Source organism: Lichenostomus cassidix, chromosome 5 (genome assembly GCF_008360975.1).
Source record: "Lichenostomus cassidix isolate B80296 chromosome 5, HeHo_3.0, whole genome shotgun sequence".
In the NCBI taxonomy this organism is placed as follows: Eukaryota; Metazoa; Chordata; class Aves; order Passeriformes; family Meliphagidae; genus Lichenostomus; species Lichenostomus cassidix.
The window spans coordinates 32,423,932-32,444,865 of NC_139486.1; the positions used below are offsets into that span (position 1 = coordinate 32,423,932).

A 20,934-nucleotide genomic window follows, 5' to 3' on the forward strand; every position below is an offset into this window, starting at 1 on the left:
TTAGGAAATGCGGAGACTTTAAAGAGTTCATACACCTTATGATAAAGCTATATGTATAGTTTTATAATACATATACATACACACACACCCCCATTTATTGCAGTAGTTTGGTTTTTTTTGAGTTGAGGTCACGAAACTAGAAGTTGCACCATATTTTCCCATATCAGTAGAACAGTGAATTTATCCTCTCTGAGCACTGTTAAACTGTCATCCATGTTTCTGTGTCCCTTTGTGGATTACTCTTGAGCTATTATTTTATGCATTCTGTAATCCAAATCAGATCTTCAATCTCAAGGCAGAAAACAGGTACTTTTTTGGCAGGTTGTTGGTAGTTCTAAGCTGTCTTTTCTGTATGTTTTTAAGACATTTTTTTCTCTTGTAAAACAGTCATAGTCATTGCCATCTACAGGTTGTTTTCTTACCTCACCATCATTGTGAATCTTTGTTACATTTTTGAGCAAAAGAGAATAAAGAACTCATATATTTTCTTTTTTCTCTTCTCATCAATGCTCTTATCAAAGTTCTCTTATATGAAAACATAAATATTCAAACCAAAATAAAAGCACTTCAGAGAAAGGCCAGGTCAGATAAAAATTGTAGAAGCAAGGACTGATGAATAATGGTGAATATCTTTCTCTGTCACTTCATTTCTCATTCATTTCTGTCTTCATCAGTATATTACAACAGGTTTTCCACTCCAGCTAGAGCAAACAGAAACGATTTTCATTCAACTAAGAATTTTTTTGTACCCCATTTAAAGTTTTGAGATCTTTACTTTGTATTCAATTTATTTGAAACTGGAAAATTAGTAAAAAATTTTAGGGAGACACATCATGAATGCTCAATATGACTTAGTGAAAGTTAAACATAGAGTCTGTCCAAAATGCAGTAATATTCCTGCCCTTCTTTATTTCAGATTTCTATGCCCCAGGACACACAGAAATTTTTCATACGTTTATTAATCTCTTTAACAGAGTTAACAAGAAGTTGCCTTGATTAGAAACTTAGATTGCCCAAATTTAATTTTTTTAATTTTAAAATTAAAAAAACTTACTAAATGTAGGTGAGAAAAATGAGAAATTCCACGTCACATTATATTTCTATATATATTTCTATTTATGGCTAAGACATACTAGTACCTTCACTGAATTCAACAGACTGTAGTGCTTTAAAGAGAATATTAGTGCTGCTTTTAGCAATATAGCACATTCCACTTTCATATTAGAAATAGAGCAAAATTTGTAGTTGTGAACTAGCTTCATGCTCTCGGTGAGAATTTTTACCTAGAACTTAGAGTTCCATATAGGTTTATATATGAATTATTTTCTGGTAATTGCATTTTATGTAAAGGTAGTTATTTGGGAATAATTCTCACTGAAATCAAGTGCTTGTGATCATCTTTTCCCTTTATCTTCAGCTTCCTTTTTTGATTCATATCCTGGCTGAAATTTTACTTAAATTTTCATTTTCCCATGGGCAAAAATTGGTACTACGCATGAAGTTCAGGGGAAACTGGGATTGTCTCAGTCACTTTATTGCAGAGAGAAGGTTTTATTATAAAAAGGTGTTACCAGATAAAGTTTTAGAAGCAATGATTGATCAATAGGGTGAGAAACAAAGAAAAAAGATGTTTCTTCCCTGAAGGGTATGAGACAGTATGACATACCTGGTTACTCTAGACTACCTAGGGTAAGCCTAGAGGGAACTGGATCATGATATCATTTGCAAAAGCAATATTGTTATTTGTGTTGTGGTGTGTCTAGGAGTACGTAAAAGGGGTAATGGACTCATGCCCAGTCATAGCAAGATGTGTGCAGGTTTTTATCAGAAGAGAGGGAAAAAAAGGTATCTTACTTGAAGACTTGAAACTGTTCTTTCTTTGATTTTGTCTTTTTTGTTTTATGCCTTTCTCAAATTGTATTTTTTTCTGTGTTTTTCTTAGGCATGGAGATTAAAAGGAAGCATTGAAAGCATGGAAGCATTGTAGGGAGTATCTATGCCAATATAAAACTTAGGGCTGTCAGCCTGTTTTGAGGTTTAACAAATTTAAGAAGCAATTTCAGGAGAAAAAGTGAACAGAAGGGAAGTCATGCTTCTGACTGCAAACCATTTAAACTTTCAGAATATCATTGAATCAGTTTACCTCTAAGATACATATCTCAGATGTCATTTGTAAATCAGAATACTCCATGTAGAGGCCAGTTAGGCACTGTTTCTGAAGAGGAAGATATCCCCAGCATAGTCATCTACAGTGAAAAGAAACTCTGCTGACTTCATAATTTACAGTGGAAATTGTAGCATGAATTGCTTAGCCTTGAGAGGTCCTCTGAGGAGAGCTGGCAGAAACTGACTGGCAAAAAACACTGTTAGTCTAGAAATACAGTGCAGAAGACAGGAGGCAGTTGGTGGCACACTGAGAACAAAATCTGTTTTCACACAACTTATAAACAAGTTATAAACATAAGAAACTCTTAACATGAGAAAGAGGGTATATGGTGAAATAAGATCCCCTAGGTATGACCCAGTATGTCTAATCAAGGTTGCTAAGTTAGACATATTATATATATCATTTATAGAGGGGAACCAAGCAAGTTGAGAGAGTAGGAAATGACATTAAAAAAGCACAAAACAGTATTTAATGGCAGAAGTATTCAGATAGGTTATTTTAACTACACTGAGACAAGCAACAAAGTTGTCTTAATGTTCTAATAATGTAACACATACTAAAAATTAGGATTCCGGCTTGTTCCTGAAAGGACATACTTTCCAGTGGCTTCTGTCTGCCCTAAAATCTTAGTAGTCAAGAATGCTCAGAATGCCTAAATGCAGACTGGGTAACAGCATCTCCATTTATTAAAAAAATCCTGTCTGGAAATGCCCAACATTCATGATTTAGATTTATTACTGGATCTTTATTTCTTTCTTCCTTTTATTGTCTGCTACTGCCGTTTCCCACAGACACAGGGGTTCTTTTGATGGTTCTCTTGGAACTTAAACATCAGAAGTAAGATATTCTTAGTGAGAAGAAAGATCTTAAAATGTGTGGGTGTGGGTGTAGGTATGGGTGTGGGTGTGGGTGGGTATATGTATTCCTTCAAAGATCTGAATGTCTACATTTTCTGGTTAGTTGTGATAAAAAAGTGAATTGCAGGAAGTAAGAGCAAAGTGATCTGTAGAATTGCTGCTTCTGAAAAAGGAAGAGATTAAAATAATGAAAACAAAATCAGAATAAGCCTTTGTAAAGACTGTTACAGTGGAATTTACTGCATTTGTGTTGTAGAACTAGTGTTAGAGATCAGTTCTATCTGAGGTACTTATCATTTATATGTCTTAGCATTTTACACTAAATAAAAAAACCTGTGATACTAAACTATTAATCTAATCAGTTGCAAAGCTGGTGTGATAGCTGCATGACTGGGCCCAAATACAGCAGTAATAAAAGCCTGCAAACTTTCTAAGATTCAGAATATCAAAGCTAAGAAAAGCTTTGTTCTAAAATTCATCCCTCTGTCTCTTTTCTTTAAAACTGAAGGGACAAAAGATAAAAAATAATGAGAGATTCGCTTTTACAACTGAAAATGAGAAAGTTTTCTCACTGTTTAAGTTGGTATAATTCCACTTATTTCACCAGCTAAAGGATTTGTCACTAAAATTCCAGCTTACAAATAGAATCAAATAATAGTTTGATTTGGAAGGAATTTTAAAGGCCATCTTGTCCAAATCCATGCAATCAGCAGGGACATAATTCAGCTACATCAGGTTACTCAGAGACCCATCCAACCTGACCTTGAATGTTTCCACAGATCAGGCATCTACCACCTCTCTGGGTAACCTGTTCCAGTATTTTACCACCATCATTGTAAAAAATTTCTTCCTTATGTCAAGTCTCTATCTACCCTCTTTTGGTTTAAAACCATTACCCTTTTTTTCTGTCAAAACAGGAAGTTTGCCCCATCTTTTTCATAGCCCCTGTAAGTATTAAAAGGCCACAATAAGGTCTCCCTAGGGTCTTCTGTTTTCCAGGCTGAACAATTCTAACTCTTTTAACTTGTCTTCTTAGGAGAGGTGTTCCACCTCTCCGATAATTTCTGTGTTCTCTGGACTCTCTCCAACAGGTCCATATCTTTCCATGCTGAGGAACCCAGAGCTGGACACAGTATTCCAAGTGGAATCTTGCAAAGGCAGGGTGGAGGGGCAGAATCACCTCCCTCTCCCTGCTGCCCATGCTGCTTTGGATGCAGTCCAGGACACAACTGGGTCTCTGGGCTGGGAGTGCACATGGCTGGGTCATGTCCAGCCTCTCTTCCAGCAGCACCCCTAAGTCCTTCTCAGCAGGGTGTGGTCTTGATCTGTTCATCCCCAACCTGTGTTGATACTGAGGGTTGCCCTGAACCAGGTGCAGTGCCTTGCTCTTGGTCTTCTTAAACCTCATGAGATTCCCATGGGGCCACTTCTTGAGCTTGTCCAGCATTAAGGCATGGCAACTGCGCCACTCAGCTTGGTATTGTCTGGAAATCTGCTGAGGGTGCACTCAATCCCACTATGTCATTAAAGAAGATATTAAATAACACTGGTCTCAGTATGGACCCCTGAGGGACACCACTAGTCACTGATGTCCATCAGGACTCTGTTCCATTGACCACCATCCTCTGGATGTGATCATCCAACCAATTCCTTATCCACCTAATAATCCACCCATCGAATCTATGTCTCTCCACTTTAGACAGAGTATTGGAGGGAGAGGTCAATAGAAGTTCTGTAGAAGATATCCATAACTCTTTCCTTGTCCACTGATGTAGTCACTACATAGAAGTCCTAGGATAATTAGACAGGATTGTCCCTCAGTGAAGCCATTTTGGCTGCCTCAAATCACCTCCTTGTCCTCCATGTGCCTTAGCGCAGTTTCCAGAAGGGTCTGTTCCGTGATCCTTCTAGGGGCAGAGCTGAGGCTGACAGGTCGGTAGTTCCAGGGCCTCCTTTCTACTCTTTTTAAAGATGGATGCAATGTTCCCTTCTTCCAGCCCCTTGAGAGTTCAATGTCATGAAGTCATTGCCATGACTTTTTTGATGCCGTGGACAGTGATTTAGCAACTCCATTAGTCTATTCCCTCAGGACTCTGGGATGCATCTCATCAGGTCCCATACACTTATATACCTTCAGGTTCCTCAGATGGTCATGAACCTGATAATCCCTTACAGTGGGAGAACTTTGTGCCCTTAATCCCTGCCATAAGGCCCATCCAGTAAAGAATTTTGGGAAAAGAGGTTGCAAATGAAGACTGGGGCAAAAAGTTGTTGATTGTCTCAGCCTTTTCCTCATCCATTGTTACCAGTTTGCCAGTTGTTCATCAGGAGGGATATACTTCCCTAACTGGCACTCTAATATATTTGGGGGAAAAAAGAAGACTGAATTTTTATTTTTCCCCTCAGAATGTATTTTAAATCAAGTGTTGGCTTTGGATGGTGATTTCTAATGCTTTTGCCTTTACTCACTCCAGAGAGGCCTGTAGCTTTTGCAGCACAAACCTTACATTGAGAGGTTTTGTAGCTGAAATAAAGTCTTCATGGAATAAAGAGTATTTACTTTCTGCATGACATTTCTTATGAGAAATTCTCACTGTATGACATTTTTTAGAGGGGTTCAGTAAATTGCTAGCAAATGGTTTTCTTTTCAGAATATTGTCCCCTAGTTAGTGAATGGAAAGTCTGCCTCCCTTCATGCCATGGTAGAAATCATTGTTGGTCATTGTTGGGTTTGAAACAAAGGTTGAAGAGGAAACCATTATTTTCTTATTATTTCCTATTGTAGTATGTTTGACTAATAGGTTTTTCAGGACAACTACTGTGTTCTGTGCTACTTCAGTTTGAATGTGATCTTATATATTTGTTAGGTATTTGTTACTGACATTAGGAGAATATGCCATTAACTACTGCCAAGCACTGAGTAGGAGGAGGTGTGCAAACCAGGAATGGGGTATTCCTATGTATTTGAGGTAAGGTTTTGAGTAAGTTTTCCATACAGTGTATTTTTTACTATTAATTCCATCTCTCTTCTTTTTAAGATTCCGGATTCCATCATCTCTCGTGGTGTTCAGGTTCTTCCACGTGATACAGCCTCCCTCAGTACTACTCCTTCAGAATCTCCTCGTGCCCAAGCCACCTCTCGCCTCTCCACTGCATCCTGCCCAACACCAAAAGTAAGTACTTTTATGTCTTGAAAGCTCTATGCCCAGCCATGTAATCTATCAGATTAATGTATTGCCTCTGCTGAGCAAGGTTGGTTCGCATGCAAGGGTTCTGTCATTCTACATAATAGATAAATGCAAGACAGTGTAGCTTGTTCCATGTGTACTGTTGCACAGTTTAAGATGTGGGTCCACCAACACCTTATGGTTACTGAAGTTTCGTGTTATCTCTTTCAATATCAATCATGAATATGAAATTTTTAGCACCTTGAACGTATTTAATATCCTTTAGTATCCCCAGGAACATAGATAATCCTGCCACTGAGTAACAACATTAAGCAAGTAATATTTTGTCCAAAAAATGTATGTACAAATTTGTAGCCTGGGCTGGGGCAGATCTGTGCCCCACTATTATTGTTCAGTTTAAGATTTTCAAACCAACTAGTTTGCTCAAACTTAGATATTTGCTGCCTGACATTTGGAAACAAAATCCAGCCTAAATTGAATAGAAAGAAAGTTTTAATGCCAACCTTTTGGGATTATTATTCAGTTCTTAGTGATTAGACTATATTATTTAATCATTGAAGTGAACTCTATTGCGTTCTCTTTTTATCAAACTTTAAATAGCATACATTAAAAATTAAGTGAATTGACCAGTGGCAAGGCCTGTAATGTTTACCTTCAGCAGAATTCCTTTTAGCAGAAGAAAACTGTCTAAATTTACTTTGTGCGTTCACATCACAAAGATCTTTGTGTGGCACCAGGTGCTGACAGACTAATAAACCAGTAGCAGATGGCAAATAATAACATTCTTCCTTATCTAACTCATGATCCTTGAAGATTATTCTGCTTGCTAAAACGATTGCCAGCATCTGCTAGTTCTTCTTTCCTCCTGTCTCTTTCTTTTCTGTCAGCAAACAAGATTTATTGGCAACCACCCACAGAAATATTTTCATTTAACCTATGGGATTTTTTTTTATGCAGTGCTTACCTTCACTGTAATAGAATCAAAGTTATTCTGATGGACAGAAAACTTCAGCTTTATTATATAGTCTACTTTTTTAAGATTGTTTAGTGAATTCAATCTGTAAGCATCTCCTTCCCTTTTTTCCTAACAAATTGTGTCTTGTCCGATGGCTTAAAAATAAAAACACAGAGCTTTTTACATTACAATGCTCAGAGCAGAAGAACAAGAAAAAACAGAAACTGCACTGAGCCTTATGCCCATTGACAAAACAAAGTTGTCCAAAGAAAACCAAAGGTGACTAGTAACAGACATAAATAAGGGACAGCTCTGCTGAGAAATAGCTCTAGATGAAGCCTATATATTTTCAAGAAGTTTATCACAATGGGAAGGAGTAAAGACTGTCTGTTACAAAGCAGCCCTAGAGAATGCAGTCCTCTAGGCTTTCTTGAAAGATGCAGAGATTACAGAAGGAAAGTACAAGAAGTTTGAAACAGGTTGAAGATCTGAAACCATGTTTGGGAAATTAGTGGAGATGAGCTCATTTCATAATTAGATCATGCTTTGGTATTTCATGTTGAGACTGGCTTTTCATGTATTACTGCAAAATCAGATTGTGTTCAAAATGTGTGAGACCACACCACTTTCATAACAGGAATTGCCATTCAACATTTAGCTAGTTTAGATTTTCTGTGATGTCTTTTGATGGTGGTTTGAAGCTGATATAGGGAAAAACAAAAAAAAACCAACTGGAAAATAAACTCGACTCTGCTCTTATTACTTACCTAGAGATTGGATTTTGCACATAAGCTTCTTTACCACTTAAAAGAGTTCTTGGTTCATTTTATGTATGACTTTTGAAAAAACAAAGAAACTACTCATTATCTTTTTGTTCAGTCCTTTTGAGTGTCCTCAAGTTGTCAAACATCATCTGAATTTGTCAAGAAATATGGTTCATTCATATTCTTCAAGATTATCAATATGTCTAAATGTCTTATTCTGTTTTTCCTTCTGGATCCTGGCTTTCTAATAATAAAATATTAATTAAGTTTACACTGGCCTTTTCCCCACACAGTAATGAGAAAAAAAGTAAATTGAACTTCAGCATCCAGGTGATGTTCCAAGGTGGTTTTTTTTGCCTTCTTTAATCTGCAAGTGTGTATCTTTTCAACACTCTCATTTTCTGGTTTAGGAATTCATTTCAGGGCTCCAAAACACGTATATATGACATGAAACAAATATGAGGAATTGTCAGGGGGGAAAAGATTATTTCTTTGATTATACTTATTTTTAGAGTGGTGGTCTAGCCACAGAGCAAGTGGCACTATATTTCTTTGTCAACTGCATATTCCAGTTTATTTTGTTGTACCATTTTCTTGTTGTATTTTTTGTCCTAAGTGTACATGAACCCTTACATCTCTTTTACTGAATTTGCTGAGTAACAGAAAGCTCTGTGTGTCTCAGAAAAAAAAATCAAGCTTCTGCAATGATGGCAGCACCTCTATTGAATGAATGTAAGTAGCAGGTTACTAAAGCATGAGGATATTGGAGAAAAGGTATGGGAGAACACATTACTAATGCTCCTAATTAATATGTTAGAAGTTTTGACCTTTTCATAATCATATTTTGGAAAACTTGATGTTGTTTATGTATACAACTAGATCATGTAGACAAAATACAACATTTAATTGTAAATTTGCTTTACTCTTTACAACTTCTCATCCATGTTTTCTGAAAATCTCAGTTTCTAACAAAGTACTGAATGATAAATATTGAGTCGAAACCTGGATATTTCAATCTGTCTTCAAAAATGTAATTTCCTGGTAAAAGAAGTAATTCTTTTTCTTGGGAGGTAGGAATTTTTTAAGACAAATTGCCATTGGGACTACTCTGTCTATGATTAGGTACATCCCCAAGACTAAGCAAACCAGCTTTTGTTAGCTTTTAATAAATCTCTGTAGAACACCTTTCTTGTTCTCTAAATTGCATTTGCGTTTCAAACAAAATCAACCACTGCACAAAGAGCATTTAAACCATATTTATAGTAGATGGATGCACATATATAAGCAATCTAAGTTTTACTCAGAGGAAAACTGCACTAACAGTCCTCCCTTTTTCAGTCATTCAACCATAAAGTTGATTGTGGTTGTGACATATTTTTATGTTGTACAATATAGTTTTGATTGTTTAAAAGTTTTACTGCTTTCTTAACATGGTTAGATGAATTTGCGAAATACTCATATGACAGAAGTTTAGGATGACACAGTGTGGCTTGCAAGTTTTTCTTGTCATTTTCAGTAGCTGCTCAGATTCTAAGATCTCACTATGTTTTTTTGTTTGTTTGTGGTTGGCATTTTCATGAAATAAAATGCAATGTTCTTTTCAGACACGAAAGCCATAGGGGTACCTACAGTAAAATACTCTTACAAATACAGAGAATTTTTTAATATTTGCATTAATGTTGAGTCTTGGGGTTTTTTAAAGATTACAGTATAAAATTTTAGATCTATAACTTCAGATAACTTAAAAGAATATACCCAGGGCAAATGACTGTGACATTATTTCAAACTTCAAATTTTGTTCTACTCTTAGGGGGATAATATTAGTATAAAAGAAAATTACAGTTTTCAAGTTGAAGTCTTCACTTCTCCCATACATAAATGATGTAATCAGTACTTAATTTTTGGCAATGTTATGTGTCAAAGTCAAATGAAGCAGATTTAGAAGACCAGGGACAGATTTTTAATTATCACCAGGAATTCATTTCAGTGACAAGAGGTATTCAGAGTATTTCACTTTGCAAGATCATCAGTCTCACTGATGTTCAGTTCTTTCTCTTCAATGGGCTAAGTTTCTTTCAGTGTTACCTTTGATCATGAAGGATCCTAAGGAACTTGTTATAGTACTTTTAAGATGAGAGTGTGGGGGGGTTTTCCATCTTGTTACTTCATTCTCTTTACTCCTTACATTCTGCTTAGGAAAAAGTCTCTCTCTACTTTACTTGCTAGTTTTCTGTCCCTTTCCTAGCTATCCGTGGTTTAGTTACACTGAACCAGACAAAACCCTCAGTGGTTAGATCCTTACATATTTGTGGTTGCAATAGATAACTTTTGATTCCATGTAACAAAAGTTTATAGGCTCTATCTTACAGCTAAAATAAGCAAGCAAAAGCTGCTTCTCAGAATTTTTTCAAATCTAACAAAATGGTCATCTCACCTATCCACTGCTCCATCCATCCACACCTTCTTTGTAGCATAGTACATTTAATTCTGTTAGTTGATTACATTCTGTTACTTTCTGTCTCCTGTGAAGAACTATTGTCTTTATCATTCATAAGCTGACATCTGCCTAAAGACCTAATATTACCAATGTAGAAAGTATGACACTTGTAATTTATGTAAATATTCCAGTTGCAGAGAATTTCTGAAATTAAATAGCCTAGGAAAATACATTAAACTTCTTTTGAAAGAAAAAAATGGTGATGAAAGTTGTTTCTGTGACAAAAAAAAATCTTATTATGTCGGTAATTTCTCGTGCTTACTGCTAACAAAAAATTATTTGTCATGAACCACAGGTTTAATGTTGAATGTGTACATTAACATCCACATGGTGAAATGAGTTTCAAATTAATACTAAACCTAATTATGATTTATGTTTTCAGTCTAGTGTTCTTTCAGTATAGAATTGCTGTGTGAAGTAAGGACATTAGCAAATGGGAGCAGGTGGAGTTGGAAAGATGTTTTTGTCAATTGTTGTTACAGATTTTTCAGTAGAAATATTCAGTATTTTTCAGTGGAAAAAAGATCAGGTTCCTTATCAGAAATTCTTAGTTACTAATAAGATTCTGTTCAAGATGTGTTTTGGTAAGCTGTAGTTTTATGCACAGTGTAGATATTTTGTGTTCATTTGAAGGCATAACTTTTTTCATATTAATTCTTACTTGTTTCTTCTTAAGATGATCATCAAAGTGAAAGCAATGTGGCGAGTATGTGAATATCTTTTAAAGTTTGAACACATACACTAAATTTCCAAGTGAAGTTTGTTTCCTTTTTATTTATTAAGTTTGCATAAGCTTAAGTTTTTTCTACCTAGGAACTTTCTTGAGTAAGTAGCAAGTGCTTTGGCATAGCTGTTAAGCTGTAATATGGTTGAGGAGCATGGAAAAGTGGAAAGACTGTTTTAAATTGTTAGGATGATCTACATAGGTGAGATCACACCCCACGCACTGCAACGGTTTCTTGCTTTTTTTTGTGAAAATACACACAAAGATACTTGTTCCTGCTAAAAACTCCAATGTTTTCATTATTATTTCTGGATTTAATTTCTTCTTAATTTTTTTCAAAGCACATTCCAGTGTGGCTAGCACAGGTCTTTCCCATGAGAGCTTCTTCTGCGTTTTATAAACAAAGATGAAGTTTGGATGTTATTAAAAACAGTGTCTCAAGATTTGGACAGTTCAGGCCTGGCCAATCAGGCCTAGGGGGAGGTTTCTGACTGACCAATCTGGGTGACCTCTGAAAAGTCTATATAAGCTGAAATCAAAATAATAAAGCTCTCTTTTCTATGCCACGCTGAGAATCCGAGGATTTCTTCTCTGCTAGCGGCTCAACAGTGACATTCCAGGATTAAAGAAAAATATATTTAGTAAAAAGAGATGCTAATAGAATGTATATTTGAGTAGAAAGTAGCCATAGTTACCTTAAGATGAATCCTGCTTACTAATGCACATCAGTCTACCATATCCTCCTGGGTTCCTCTCAATATGATGCAGCAGTGGTTTTCAAATCCATTACTAATTAAGATATTAGAATATTTTCATGTAGTCATTACCTTTTCCCCTCATTGTTTAAAGTGTATTGTCTTGGCAAAGTATGTAGATAACAGAGCCCTAGCAAGTCTTATTTTTACTTTACATTTTGGTTACGATCTCTGGTAGTTAACAACATGCTGCAGCTGCAAAAGTGAGATGTAGCTAAGAAGCAGCTTGGTGTGTTTGGGATATTTAAAAAACCCTCAAATACATCATAGGTACTAAAATTTTTTCAGAAATGGAAGATGCACTTTATAGGGAGGTCAAAAACTTCAGGGATAGGCTTTTAGGCATTTTTTGTAAGTACCAAAATAGATGCATCAACAAGTCTCTAGAGAAGAAGAATAAAGACTGGAGTAAAGTGCAAGCTGAGCATTGAATTTCAGTAGAAGTACTTACTTGTCTTAGCTTTGTTTATTGAATATGTGTGCTTCAGGTAGTACTTTATTTATTCATACCTGGAGTCAGTATTAAATAGTATAGCAGCACCAAAATATAGTTCTCTACCCTTATTCATGGTGAAGAACTGTTTATCGCAGAACTAAAGAAGTATGTTAGAGTAACTGGGAATTGGCTTCAGATCAAGAACATCCAGAACAATTCTTGCAGTCATAGAATCAGCTACTTTTCAGACCTGTTATATATTGGATCACATGAAGAAGCTGTAATGTGCAAAATTCTTCTACATTTGAATGTCTTAATAACTAGTTGATATTTATTAAGCCACGGAATTTCATTCTTTTCCTGAGTCCAGTGAAAACTTTCAAACGTGTCAAAAAAAGCTTCTCAGTCTTTCCCTGGAAATACTTTCTTTTTTCAAATTGTAACTATTCTGCATGTGTATTCCTTCAGGAGAAAACAATCTTTAAGTATGTACATGCTGACTCACACATACATTCCATGAGTTTTAGTCGCTGTAGACTAATGCTGCATCAGCTTGTCAGTTCCTCCTTGAAATGTTTTTCTTTTTTTCAATTAGCTTTGGGAGCAAGAATTTTGCTTTCTTACTGTGCTGTCTTCCAAGGCCAAGTGTTCTTTTTCAAATTCTCTTAACTACAATTTGTCATTTCTTTAAGATAGGGAAAAGATGTGCATCCTTCTCACATTGGAAGCCTACTGACATCTTTTCAGTTCTTATCCAAAACAAATCTCTGTTTGATTTCTGATGTAACACAAGATTAGGGGTTTGGGGTTTGTTTAATAGTTTGGGTTTTTTTCACCAACAGCTATGTAGTTATATCTGTTTTTCATCCAGTGTCTTCAATTAGAAATTACTGTGAATGCACCTCTACAGAACTGCTTGCAAGCTCCATTTTATATATATATCTAGTTCTGGTTTTGTCACTGATGCTTGTTGAGTTTGTTAGCACTTGATTATTTTGATGTCTTGCTGAACATGGTGTCAGAGAAATACTGACTTCCCATTTCCATTCAGTCTTTTTTCCTAGGGGCTTTTAGTTCCTGTTGCTTATGTCAATTGACTAAATCTTGTTTCTTCATGAAAAAATGGTTCCAAGAGTAAAACTGTGCATCCTAAAGGCTGAATTTTCATGTAGTCTTATGTTCTGAGTGTAGGAATTTGGTTTTCTTCTGTTCCTCTTTTTTAGTATCTTAGTCCATTCATACATTGATCTGCTTTAATCAACACTCAGCTATGGGCTTATGTTCCTTCACTGACTGTTGACAAAATAAATAGTCCACATCACTTATTGCTGTGCTCTTTTCTGATGAAATAATAAGAAATTTTTTAAATGTACCTGCAAGGATAAACGGCAATCTTCTAGCTGTTTCTTTAGCTTTTTGTTTCTAGTAAACAATTTAATGATGGCGTAGCAAAGTTCAGTGCCAGATGTTATAGGAGCGATAGGTGATGCTATTTTTAAACAAAAAGGATTTCATTCGCCCTTTCATATCTGTGTATTCAAGGGCACAAAGATACATGCATTCAGTAGTCTGTCCAGCATCCATATGTGTGTACCCAGCTGGTCTGGTCAGTATGGCTTGAATGACAGAGAGGATGTGGAGTGCCAGCTATGACATTCTCCACAACTTCTCTAGCATCCTTCTTATGCCAATATCCATTAAGTCAGTGTTGGACGTGCCTTTTATGCTCTTTAGGAGCTGACAGTAAAGGGGATATTTGTCTCTCTGTCTGGTTCCACCTCTTGAATATGTTAGATTTTCTTGCTGTACAGTGTTCTCTTTATGTAAACCTGCTCTTTATCATTACAATTTTATCCCTCAGCAGCTCAACTTTGTTTTGTTCTGTAAATCATTTTAGGTTGTCTGCTTTTACTGATTGGGTATCCCCAGAAGCTGCATGAAGTGCTGTGAACAAAATTAACTACTTATCTGCATGCCATCAACATTTTTCTTATGTTCTCCCCACTATGCTTCCTGGTGCTTAGACATCCATATGTAGCCTTTATTTTTCTCTGCCACTTTTAATATGTCTGTTAGACATTCAAGGAGGATTCTTAGCAGAAGGCTGTATTAGCTTGCTATTGAAGCAAGCACGTCACGTCTTGATATTATGTCATGCTTCTATGGTTTTGCATCATCACCATCATCATTATCATCACCATCATATGCATTTAATGCACATGTGTGTTGGTTTTGGCAGAGGCAGAGCTAGTATGGGGCTACACAGCACTATAGCAAGCAGCAAAAACAAGAAACTGCCACTAAGGACCGCTAGATGAATATACAGTCAGGCGAGTGAGCCCTACGACAATCACAGGAGCCTGCTGATTATTAGCTGAACAGAAATAACAGCTATAAATTCAATCTAGCACATTTCAATCAAATCTGTCATTGTCTCAAAGACTGTTGTGCTTAAACCCCAGCTGACAACCAAGCCCCCTGCAGCTGCTCTCTCTCTCCCCCTCCAGTGGGATGGGGGAGAGAATCAGAAAAGTAAAAGGGAGAAAACTCGTGGGTTGAGGTAAAGACAGTTTAATAAGGAAAGCAAAAGCACACACAAGCAAAGCAAAACAAGGAATTAATTCACTGCATCCCGTGGGCAGGCATGGGATCATCAGTGTTCTCCAGGAGAGCAGGGCTCCATCACACGTAACAGTTATTTGGGAGGACAAACACCATCATTCCAAACGTCCCCACCTTCCTTCTTCCAGCCCTACATGCTGAGCATGACGCCATATGGTGTGGGATATTCCTCTGGTTGGGGTCAGCTGTCCCAGCTGTGTCCTGTCTCAACTCCTGGTGCACCCCCAGCCCTCTTGCTGGTGGGGTGAGGAACAAAAAAGGCTTTAATGGTGTGGCAAGAGCTGCACAGCAATAGCAAAACTGTCTCTATATTATCGCAGTGTTTCCAGCACAAATCCAAATCCCGGTACCAGCTACTGTGAAGAAAATTAGCTCTACCCCAGCCGAAGCCAGCACAACAGGCAACTGAAGGTGGTCTAGCAGCAGCAGGCAGTTACGTGTTCACAGGAGCCAAAACTGATATTTAGACTAATAAAGCTCTTTCAAGGCACGCATGTTCCTATGATTAATTTATCATCTGGAGCAAATGTTTGCTGGTTCCATCACAGAAGTAGCATCTATCTGATATTATTTAACATTGTAATATGTGGTACCATCAAAGACTGGCAAACCAAAAATCATTTTCCCTTCTGCACGGATGTCTCAAGCCTTGTTTTAGAACCTCACTATCTCATTGGTCAATCTGCACTCAGTTGCCTTTTTGCCTTTTAACTTAAATAGGCCAATCTTTACTTGTATTCATTTCTCAGCCAGACAAATAAAGGGGATGCATAACAATTTTTGGGTTTCTTTTTCATTAATTAATTAAGTCAAGTTTGCTCATTTTTATTCTTTAAAAAAAGACTCATTCCAAAGACTTTTCATGCATTTATTGTAGATTGCAACTTCCTTGCATGACTATATATTTGCTTATATCAGATTTTATAAGTGTTTTGTAAAATGGATTTATAATCTCTGTCTTTTTTCCAATGGCTAAGTTCTTCTGCATGTAGCAAAGAGCTTTGTTAATTCAGAACTTTGTGTTAAATTTCACTCCATTTCTTTTACAGGACTCTTAATTCTTATTAAATATCTACTGATGAGATCACTTTAATATTCTGTAATGATGATGCCTCTCCTGTTTATCTGAGAGCACTCGTAAACTTTTTGTCAAAATCATTATTGGAAATACTAGATAAGGTCAGTTGCTGCATCAGTTGCAAAATTCTCTTTCACCTGTTCCTCTTTCAGCAAAATATAATTACCTTCCCACTAGCAATTTTCTTGCCCTCCCAACAATTCTGTTTTTACTTCTACATGTTCCTGTCCTACATTTCATCTGTTTATAGAAGCAGTTGCCTCATCAAATGTAATTATATTAATTCTCAATCTTTACTGTGCTTTTGTTCCTGTATCATGTATTACCATCCCAAATCAAAATTCATACAAGGTGTTATTTTTCATTACCCAGTTTACCACTGTTGTCTACCCAACCTCAATGATAGCATTTCTCCTTTTTCTTTCTTTATTTGTCTGTTTACACTCTTTGTTTTGAATTCCTTTAACTACATTTTCTACTTAACACTTTGTGGCTTAGACAGAATAGTACCGTTTATTTTCATGTCTGCCAGGCTCTCTGTCTAGAACTAGTAGCCTTCTTGGCATGTTATTTTGTTTTTCTCCACCCAAAAAACCAGACTCAAAGTATTTCAGAAATGGTTTTTGACAGTCAAAGTTAGAGTGGTACTTTTGCAAAAGGCTGATGAAAGGTCATCATCTGTCTCCCTTGGTGGATAACACTTTTGTCTGTGGATACAAAAAAGTATGTTTTTCAAAGTAAGTCTTGTTTTAACAGAGCACCTGTTCACTTTGGATCTGTTGCATCCAAATGAAAAATACTTCTCCCTTGAGAACAAATCCATCTTCATGTAGTCAAGAAATCAGGCAATTTCATTGTAGTATAAAACTGCAAAGTCATTCTTGATCTGGTTTGATAACAAAAGCAACTGTCCAAAAAGTTAGTTGTTTATCTAAATAACAGATTGAGCCCATTGTAAGGCTCCTACAGACCACTTTCTCTAGAATATGTGTGTGTGTGATCATTTTGCATGGCACCCATTTTGCATGCTTCTACAAGGCGCAGAAGACATAAACCTTATCTCAATTCTGAAAAAGTTTTTTGTAATAAGTCCTTCACATCAAGGTCTTTTTTCTGGTATCCTTTTTACCCAAGCAGATAAGCTTCCTCTTTTATAAAAGGTAGTTCTCAGAATTGTGTTACCGTTGCATCTGCAGCAATGCATTAAATGTGAATCTAGTCATTCTTTTTTTTTTCAAGACAGAAAATACAAGACATTTTCTTTTAGGACTTGGGCTGAGCAATTGCTAGCAGAAACTGAGAATTTCATTCATCAAGGAGATTTTTACATCATCTTGATTATCCAAGTTTTTGAGCTGTAGCTACATTTAGCAAGTATTTCCCCAGAAATTTTTGCGAAAAATGTACAAGGCTCATTTTCTTTAGCATTCTTCTACCAAGTTCTCATGCCTCATTTCTTGGCTGGAAAAGAAGGACTTGGTTATGTGGCTAATATTCTCACTTCTTCCTACTGCTGTGTGTAATCCTCATTCTGTGCCTCTTTATTCCTCAGGACAATTGATTAAAAAAAACAAAAATCTCTGCACATGTTTACAGCTTACTGTGCACTGTGCCACCATACCAAAGGAAGATGCATGCACTATGTCAGTGCTACTATACTCCTTTGGTGTGGTCCTACTCTATCTGTTCTGAGTCCAATGAATGACATTTTAGAGTGCTTGAAATGAACACTAATCATTAAGCAGTTGGATGAAGTAAATTTATCTGGGAAGGTCCAAAAACATTATTGTAATCCCTAACATACCAAGTTCATTCCATTAAATAGTCCTGTTAAATAGTATCAATCACTAAACATCAAAGCACCAACAAACAGTGCTAGGAAATGAGGGAAAAAGATGTAATGGAAAAGGTAATGATTTTTAGATTCAAAAGAGCATTTGTCACAATCGCTTGTCCAGCCTTCTCATAAATAGCCATTCTAAATTTAAACTGTTAATTCAGTTCATTTTATTAAATTCAGCTTTGTCTGCTCACCCCTGTAATTATCTTCTTTCTCACATGGATGTTAGAAGCCCTTTATTTTGTAAGTGAAACCATGTGACCCTTAGGTCAGTGCTTATCCAATTCTGTATCTTGGATCTGCAAGGAGTATTTAGTATGTGCCAAGTACATTGCCTCTGAAATTTTTTAATTAATTGAGCCACTTTTTGTTAAGTAAAATATTAATCAAAGATTGTTCTCCTTGTTTTGATTTTCTACAATAGGAAAAGGGAGAAGGCACTATAGTGCTTCAGGGAATTGTCCCATTTTGAACATAAGCAATCCGTTTAACTTGCTCTGTTTGCTCCTTGAAGAGATTGTGTAAGAAAATAGTATTTAATTTTTTCTACATTTCTGCCTTTGTAAAATTAATAAGCTGTAGCAGCACAAAATGTGAAAAAATTCTGATGATGTGTTAAAGTGCAAGTTCAAAATTGTATGACCATGAAGATACTGTGCCATTCACAGATGCCTCAAGACTAGGTGTTAGAATAAGTTGTGATGATTATTAGTAAAGATGATGATCCAAATGCATCCCCATTTTTATTAGACTCATAATTAATCTCTGAAATTACTTGACCCTATTTTGCTCACCAATTTAGTAATATTTTAAAAGGCAAAATATATATTATCTCTTTATAAGGGGCATTTATTAATAGGGTAGAATTTGTTTTCTTCAGTGAGGTTTCAACAGTATGTTTACTTGAAAGAAAAGGAAGTGTCTGATCTCTTTCACACCATCATTGCATGTTATTGGACATGAATAGGCATTTATTGTTATTTATGTTTACTGAAACCTACATACATTTCAGTACATTGCTTTTTATTTAAACTAACAATAGTGGAGACAGTTTATGGAAGTCTAAATGGAAAAAGTCTATGAGAAAATAGGGATCCTTCAGGTGAGACCTTCAAAGCACTTATAGTTGGAACATATTTCTCTCCAATGCCTGTGTTGGAAACAAGGCCACCCACTTGATTACCCTACAGTAGATTTATGGAAATTGTTCTGTAAGAAACAGTAACAGGTTTGGCAAGATTTCACACCAGCTGCTGGCTTTTTTTGAAATTCGCACCATCCACTGCAGTTTATTTTTTAAGACTGCTTTTCTTCTTTAATAAATGGTTTTTCAAAATGTGAGGAGCGCATTTGAGCAAGGAATTCTTATGTTTTTGTATGGCATTTCTTTGCAACACAGTGTTTGCTTTATGAAGTTTTTAGACAGCCTCATTGGACAATGGTTTCACTTAACAGTACTGTCATAGACAAAGATTGACCTTGGCCATTGCCCAGGTTATTGTTAGTACTTGGCCACTTAAAGGTCATACTGTTTTAAGTTTCTGCAAAGTTAACTGAATGCCAGATATTTCCACATTAACTTAATCTGAGTTTGTCCTCTCACTGCTTTTGTTGTTTCCTGTGGCTTTAGTGGATACACCCTTTTCCAATATCCTTACCAACCCTTCCACTCCTCTTTCGTAGTTGAACCCCTCAGGATGTTTAAATGTGAGGAAATACATATGACAAAATGTGTTCACACAGATTTTCCAAATACAGCCCTCTCTAGTCAAAAGGATTGAATAAAAGCTGTTACAGACATTTGAGAACAAATCTTAAATGCACTTGTCCTCTTCTCTTTAAAGTCCCACTTCCCCATCTGTTTTCAGAAAGATGATATTTTCATTGTTACACTGAGCCCCAATGCAAACATCTCTCCCTTAATTTTGGTGCTAGAAGTTGTCAAAGAGAGCAAATATTTGTTTACAACCCTGGTTACAAAACAGAGAGCTGGTTTGCTTTATAATCTACCTGTCCCACCATGAGGTCACTTCTAAGTGACTTCATTGGTGCAACAGTTTTCACTGTGACCACCAATGTATCTTTGATAGGAGCTAGCTTAGCGTCTAAAAATGTTTAAAGGATAGTGTCCTCCACTATATGTGCTGTAACTCTATCTGCTGCAGCTTTTAAGACTGAAGTTCAGCTTAGGACAGCAAGGCAAAATAGCAGCACATTCAAAAGTGAAAAGTTAGTTTGGGAAAGGTATATGAAAAGAATACAAAACTTCACCACCTAGAACTAGAATGTTTTTATTTTTTCCTTAAATATGACCTTTCCTGCTTGCCAAGACAGATTTCTGATATATGGGACAGGTGCTTGGTTTTTGAAAAGCTCTACCAGGAGCATGAGGTGCAAATTCTGCCTTCCTTTGTGGGGAAATCCAGAGAATCAATGAGGCTGCAGGCATACGTAAGGAGCAAAATGTGCCAGCAGACAGTGAGAAAATGTTCAAATGGGTCTGAAATGAGAGAATTGAAAGTACTGAATTGAGGAGAAATTGGATGTAAAGGTCGAGTGGTAAAGGTTTGATATAGACCAAAGCAACATTTGTGGCTCTTGAGTGATGAGGCTGCAGGACTTAAGAGTGTTTGAAGAACAGTAGGAAGTAGCTTGGATGCAGGAGGCAGCAATAGGATTATGAGAAAAGGAAGGGCTGTGGTCAGGAAGAACTGGTAGAAAGGCAGTGTTGAGCAGATAGAAGGGTTTGCAAACCTTCAGCTGTGTGACAGGAGAGTTGTTCAACTGTTCTCTGCATAGTGACAGTAAGGACCTCACTCTCGTATGCCCAGATCTCCAGTTCAAATGGGATTTAGAACATTACGTCACTACAGAGGCATACTATGTAATGTTTTTATTTATTGTAGTCTGTCTTGCCCTGGCTATACATTTTACCTACCAACTTTTAGGTTTGGTTTCTGAACACTAAACTTCACTGAAGTCAACAGATATTTTTAAATAACTAGGCTGACACATGTTGGTGTAAAATAACCAGTGTACAAGGTCTCTTGT

General features: G+C 36.5%; 1 protein-coding gene across 22 annotated transcripts in view; it reads left to right on the forward strand.

Annotated features, from left to right (window-relative positions):
- GPHN (gephyrin) overlaps window positions 1–20,934 on the forward strand; it is a 285,809-nt gene that overhangs the window by 181,636 nt on the left and 83,239 nt on the right. For all 22 annotated transcript variants that reach the window (XM_085062088.1, XM_085062093.1, XM_085062092.1 and 19 more), the window contains one exon: window positions 6,063–6,197. In XM_085062088.1, the coding sequence (XP_084918214.1) occupies window positions 6,063–6,197 (135 nt within the window). The remainder of the gene's footprint in view (window positions 1–6,062; window positions 6,198–20,934) is intronic.